The sequence below is a fragment of the Gymnoscopelus braueri genome (assembly GCF_963280865.1).
Source record: "Gymnoscopelus braueri genome assembly, chromosome: 7".
In the NCBI taxonomy this organism is placed as follows: Eukaryota; Metazoa; Chordata; class Actinopteri; order Myctophiformes; family Myctophidae; genus Gymnoscopelus; species Gymnoscopelus braueri.
The window spans coordinates 9299814-9307006 of NC_137608.1; the positions used below are offsets into that span (position 1 = coordinate 9299814).

Consider the following 7193-nt stretch of genomic DNA (forward strand, 5'->3'; position numbering starts at 1 on the left):
AGCACTTGATCTCACATATTGTGAGTTTGTAGATTGGCTACTTTTGTGTGACACTGTCACTGATGCGCAAAGAAGTAGGCCTATAAGACAAAGATAAAAAAAAACGTTGAAGGACCCCCAGTTTGTTATGCACTAGGGCCACAGACCCCCATAACTCATATACATACATAATTATGTAATTTTTGATTCATGAATTTGATTCAATTTGTACACTACAGTATCTGACTGAGTTACAGACTATAGCTACTACAGACAACTATCAATAATTTAGCTGTAACTCCCTCAGAACCCACCAGAACCACTGCTCTGGTGGTTGAGCATCTCCTGCCCAGCAGTCTACCTCTTACAAACCATTCATAAAAAGTGACTCACCTGTAAAATCACATGCCACATAAGTAACACTATAGTCCGGGCCCAGCTAGTCCTGCTTGGACTTCTTGTGTAGGCAGGCAAGATGTCATCCTGAAAGTAATTTGTTTTAACCCATTCAATCTGTCAACACATCTGTGTCACTTTAGATTTCTTTGGCTATTCAAAAATAGCAGATATACAAGCACCGAGTGCTGTGCTATGAGGGGGTCCAAATAAATATCATTTTGGGAAACTTTGACATGAAAAGGTTTGAGAACCACTGATATATAGCAACACATGTTTTTTTTTTCTTTTTAAACTGTTAGGATTTTAAAGACATTTGCAGAATCCCCAGAAGCAAAGATTTGAGTTAAAAATGTTCCATAAGGGTCCATTTGGACCGCTGGTTGTCCACAGACCCGACGTTCAGAACCAGTGACCTCCTAGATAACTCACACAACCCTGATCTGATGTACTAACCAGTGCCGCAAAAAGCAATTCGAATTGTGACCAATTTACAATCTCCTCATCAGCAGATTGGAACATAACGACAATGCTTTTAGTCCTTCCAGTGGAAGGAGTGCAATGATGGGGGATTTGGTCATGCTCTCTGGGTCTGGAGGATTTGGTCATGCTCTCTCTCTCTCTCTCTCTCTCTCTCTCTCTCACACACACTCTCTATCCGTATTCATCTCTCTCAAAATACATCCATAGCTACATACACACCACTGTTACGGGGGCCAAGTGTATGTACACTTTTCCCTATATAGGCTAACTAACGAGCTCTGGTCTGACCTAAAACAAAATACACACCGTTGCCATGCATTTCAAACAACAACAGTTTGTGCAGACTGTTGCAGATCAAGTATCCTGAATTTGGCATTGTATGTATGCTTGGATGTCAGATGTTCCCATCTGACCAAACCTTTGTTCCCTAGTTACCCATACATGTGGCCACTTCTCTAATCAGCCTGGTCCCTATAAGACTGGACTGATTCTGCTCACTCACTGCCGGTTCATACTTGTTGGCTCATGGTGTTTTTCATTTGTTTGGGAATGTTACTTGTTATAGTAGAGCGGAATAGCAATACGATTGTGCACTTTTTGTAAGAAGCGTGAAACTTTCAGCATAGTTAGTAAATACCATAATGTTCATTTTCAGACGGGGAGGGAAGTCAGATTTGACCTCTGAGGGGTCAAATCCAAGATGGCCGCCCGTTTACAGGGTCTGAATGTCTAAATAAATACTTTAAAAAAAACATTTAAGGCGTTCTTTCCAACTAAGTTGGGGTTGCCCATTCATTTGATGATACTTTGGAGTTTGCCAGAACCCAAGGACATACATTAAATCAAGGTCAAGGTCAAATTACATAGTAATAAGTATATTTTAGCTTGGACACTGGGTTATACTGCAATATAGTGAAACTGTTCTTCCATTTTGTGACAATGTGAATAATACAAAACAAATGAACAGAATAAACCCATGGTGGTAGTATATTTTAATACTATATTAATAGTAAATGACAATAATGAAGGTTCAAGGCTTCTTTATAGTCACATCTTGCATACAGGAAAGAGAGAAAAACAAGACCAAAAAATAAGTTATAATGTTAATTATCAAAATGTAACAGTCTCCAGAACAGAGGCAGAGTGCAGTACATTTGAGTGCAGCTTTGGCACACTTGCATCGTCCAGTACACCCTTTCGTGCAGCCACAGCAGATTAATTCATGGCACGATTTGGATGCTTCCGAGAGAGTGGTCCAAAATGGTTGCCACCCAGTTGTTTCTTTTGTCCAACCCCATTCAGATGGCTCTGGCATCTCTGGTTCCAGTACCAATGCCTGGTTCCAACAGTTTGCCTGGTAGCAAGTGCGCTTGATGTGTTGCTTGAGTGCTGCCTGGGTTGGAGGAATGCTCTCTAGTGTTCTTGACTTCTGTGTGAAGAGCTGTTTCCTGGCATCATTCACTTCCGTGCACTCACTGGTTCGGTCATACATGAGCACCACAAATCGCTCTAGCAGGAACATTGATCCTTCACTGACCTAACTTGGCATGTGTTCACTGAAAGCCTCATTCACCTCTGGGAATGACCTCCAAGTTTCCCAGGCAGTCTCCTTTCCTCTGCCAGCGAATGCAGATACAGTGTCACACCCGGTGAAAGCGTGAAAGACTGGGAGAGTCAGACACTGTGTTGGAGTCATTGTGGCAACCATTTCATGCTACAACAGCTATGTACCGAAAGCTTGATCAAACACCAAAGGCAACCCACAGCTCTAGCAGGAACATTGATCCTTCACTGACCTAACTTGGCATGTGTAGGAGTTCACTGAAAGCCTCATTCACCTCTGGGAATGACCTCCAAGTTTCCCAGGCAGTCTCCTTTCCTCTGCCAGCGAATGCAGATACAGTGTCACACCCGGTGAAAGCGTGAAAGACTGGGAGAGTCAGACACTGTGTTGGAGTCATTGTGGCAACCATTTCATGCTACAACAGCTATGTACCGAAAGCTTGATCAAACACCAAAGGCAACCCACAGCTCATCGGAATGAAGCCAAAGACAGTACTACCACATCAGTATGAACAGTACGTATGGTCACCTTCTTACACCCCTTTAGCACAGTATCTGCCACATGCAGAAGCAGACAAGTGTCAGCCTCCTCTTGTGAACATGGGGCAAGGCAGGCCAAGTTTGAATCAGCAGGAGAATCAGGAGAACAGACGACTCCACTTCCATTGGTTGCATAAAGTTCCTTGCCCTCTGCTAGAGGAATGTTAATTAATTAATTGTCTAAACCCCTTCAGATTTGCATTGTTGGTGTCGCCTATATAAGACACCCATGTTTGTTACACTGCCATTTGTTGATTCTAAGGAAATCATTGCACTATTTTTAGGGGGAAAATGTTTACCTTGACCTTGACCTAAATGCATTTCCTTGAAATCTGGTGATCTCGAAAGTATCACCAAATGAAAAGGCATCCCCTATTTAGTTGGAAATTATACTTTACACATTTTGCTACTGTGCTACAGTAAGTGTGCTTGGTTCCAAACTTAAGTTGGATTAGCGGCCATTTTGGATTTGACCTCTCACGGTCCTCAGAGGTCAAATCTGACTTCCCTCCCCGTCTGAAAATGAACATTATGGCATATACTAACTATGCTGAAAGTTTCACGCTTCTTACAAAAAGTGCACGATTTGCTCAAAAACGGGACTTAAACCGCTGTACTATTATGTTATTCTGGACTGTTTTGCGCTTTTGGACTACTTGACTCCTGCCGATTGAAATCTTCTCTGCTTGCTGTTGCTTTGTAATTGGGTTCACTTCACTCTGCATTGATGACAGATCCACCGCCCCGCCAATCCACAAAACCGCTGGTCATTGCCAAATATGGAGCCGTGTGGAACTTCATATTTGGATGTCAATATGATGTTATATTGATGATGCAAGATTATCTGGCAGAGATATGTGCTCCACAGAGCGCCAGCTCAGGTTCAATATAAGAAATTGTTGTGTTGTCTTTATTTTTATGTCGCTTGGTACACGAGAAGTTGTTTGGTTTCATTCTTCCGACGAGGTGTTCCACGGTTGAACAGTGTAGTTGAGGTTCTCGTGTACATTGGAAAACTAAACATTGTGTTGCTTTTATGCTTTTTTGTACTTTTATACGTCAACCAACAACTGGGAAGCCTGACATTTGATTTAAGGACAAAATAAGTCTCAGATAAAACATCGATTGCAGGGCCCAGAAAGATGGACTTCTTCAGACGAGTGATGGGTGGACAACCTGTGGAGCCACAGCCGTCAGGAGCAGAGACAATCCAGAATCTGTGTGATCGCTTGGCTTCTTCTATGCTCCTGCAGGACCGGAGGGATGCAGTCAGGGCACTCAAGTCCCTCTCGAAGAAATTTCGTCTAGAAGTTGGTAACCAGGCAATGGAGCACCTTGTCCATGTAATTAAAACTGACAGCTTTGACTCTGAGATCCTCGGCTACGCCTTGGACACATTATATATCATCTGTAATGAAGATCTACCAGATGAGAATACATGCTTGCCTGCAGATTACCAGGGAGTCCAGTTTAGGGAAAGGGAAAGCTTTACGGACAAGTTCATCCAAGACTCTGAGCATGTGACCCTGGTGCTTACACTGTTGGAGGAGTTTGACTTCCATGTGCGGTGGCCAGGAGTGAAGCTGTTGACAACCCTCTTGAAGAACAAGCGTGCCCAGGTGCAAGGCATCATCCTTGCCAGCCCAATGGGTGTTTCCAGATTAGTGGACTTATTGGCAGACGCCAGGGAAGTCATCCGCAATGATGGCTTACTGTTGCTTCAGCAGCTGACCAAAGGCAACCCTGCCATTCAGAAGATTGTCGTGTTTGAGAACACTTTTGAACGCCTCCTAGACATCATCACGGAAGAAGGCAGCAGTGATGGCGATATTGTGGTGGAGGACTGCCTGCTGCTCCTCCTCAACCTGGTGAAGAACAACAGCTCCAACCAGAACTTCTTCAAGGAGAGCTCTTACATCCAGAGGATGAAGCCGTGGTTCGAAGTCAGTTACGATAACTCATGCTGGTCGGCCCAGAAAGTCACCAACCTTCACCTCATGATGCAGCTGGTACGATTGACGGTGTGTCCAACAAACACTCCACAAGCCACGGCCAGCTGTCAGAAATCAATGTACCAGTGTGGTTTACTGCAGCAGCTCTGCACCATCCTCATGGCCACTAGCATACCAGCCAACATCCTCACAGAAATCCTCAACACTCTCTCAGAGGTCATCCGTGGGTCGCAGATCAACCAGGACTACTTTGCTTCTGTCAGTGCTCCTTCTAATCCACCAAGACCAGCCATTGTGGAGCTGCTCATGTCCATGGTGAATGAGGGTCAGCCGTTTGTGCTGCGTTGTGCTGTTCTTTACTGTTTCCAGTGTTTATTGTACAAGAACCAGAAGGGCCAGGGGGAGATTGTGGCCATGCTACTGCCCTCCTCCACCAACTCCATCTCTGCAGGCCGGCTGCTGTGCGGGGGCCTGTTCTCAGCTGACCCCCTGTCTAATTGGTGTGCAGCCGTGGCCCTGGCCCACACCCTGCATGACAATCTCACCCAGAAGGAACAGCTACTCCGTGTGCAGCTGTGCACCAGCCTGGGCAAGCCCCCGGTGCTGCTCCTGCAGCACTGCACAAACATCCTCTCTCAGTGCAGTAAAGTGCAGACCAGGGTGGGCCTCCTCATTCTGCTGTGTACCTGGACCAGCAACTGTCCAGTTGCCGTCACACAGTTCCTGCAAAACCAGGAGAATGTTCACTTTTTGACGGGTCAAATCGAAAACCTGGGAGAGGATGAGAGGCTGGTGCAGGGCCTGTGTGCACTGCTGCTGGGAGTCTGCATGTACTACAATGACAACTCTCTGGAGAACTACACCAAGGAGAAGCTGAAGCAGCTCATTGAGAGGCGTATCGGAAATAATTATTTTATGGAGAAGCTTGGCTTCATCACCAAACACGAGTTGTACTCGAGAGCAGCTCAGAAACCCCAGCCTGTATTCCTCTCTCCAGAACAGATGCTGTTTGATCACGAGTTCGCTACGCTGGTCAAGGAACTGGAGGGTGTGATAACTAAAGCGATGCACAAGTCCAGTGAGGATGACAAGAAGGAGGAGGAGGTGAAGAAGACGTTGGAACAGCATGATAGCATTGTGACTCAGTACAAGGACGCCCAACTTCTGATCGGAGAACAGGACGCTCAGATCCAGACGTTGAAGGAACAGTTAGGGTCCATGACGTCTCAGAATGAACAAATGAAGACCACCCAGCAGCTGGCCCAGATCCAACAGTACAAAGACCAGTATAACAACCTCAAGCTTAAACTGGGCACAGATAGCCAGAGCCAAGCCAACAGCCAGGCAGATGCCGCCCAGGTCAACAGCCCTCAGGAGGAGGAACTGGCACAGCTCCGAGATGAGGCGCAGGACCTCCGCAAACAACACACACTGCTGCAGGCACAGCTCCATGACAAAGACACACTCATCAACACCCTGAGGTCAGACAGGCGACAGACAACAGAAATCTCAGCAGGAGGCCAAGACCACACAGAACCAATCAAGTTGGAGGCACTGAGGAGTCCGTGCCAGTCAGCAGAAGTCAGACAACTGCAGGCAGAGAGTCAGGAGCCGATGAGGAGAGCTGAAGCTGGGTCAACAGAAGCAGTTCTCAGCAGTGAGGACCTGACAGACTCAGCCAAGATGGCGACAACGGAGAGCCGATTAGCCCAACAGACGCCTGAGACGGAGAAACTTGAGGAGGAGGTGAGAAGCCTGTCGGAGCAGCAGCTGGCCTCAGCCACAGGCTCGGGGCCCCTCCTGCAGACAGAGGAGTCCAAGCTGCAGGAGCTCAAGACGGAGCAGGATGACCTGCTGCTGCTGCTAGCGGACCAGGATCAGAAGATAGACGGCCTCAAAGACCCGAGAGAGACGAATGAAGATGAAGACACCACAGCTCCCTGTTGGCCCGGACAAGATCCCGCACTGATCTGTTTACAATGGACGGCTAATTAAACTACTAAATACTACTTGCAGAAACAGTTTTATTTTGCAAATAGGATAAATACACAAACAAAAATGGGGTTACATTCTGTGTGGGCCACACTGGCACTAATAATTATACCCGGAATACTTTTACTTTTCACAAATAGTATACCTAATTACTATGACATTTCAGAGATAATATTACCGTTACCCTTCCCCAAAAGGTAACTCTACGCTACAAGTTTCTTACACTTTGGCTGAACTGCAAGTCTAGACGTAGTGTGATTTGAGTGTTGTCAGATTATAGTTTTTTTT

The 7193-nt window shown here is 46.0% G+C and overlaps 1 protein-coding gene across 1 annotated transcript; it reads left to right on the plus strand.

The window, feature by feature from the left end:
- Nucleotides 1-4103: 4103 nt before the first annotated feature.
- Nucleotides 4104-6908, plus strand: LOC308088871 (general vesicular transport factor p115-like; the record flags this gene model as incomplete). Its single annotated transcript, XM_080433456.1, has 1 exon — nt 4104-6908. One exon carries the CDS (start codon nt 4104-4106, stop codon nt 6906-6908), a length of 2805 nt encoding a protein of 934 aa, XP_080289582.1.
- Between the last annotated feature and the right edge of the window lie 285 nt (nt 6909-7193).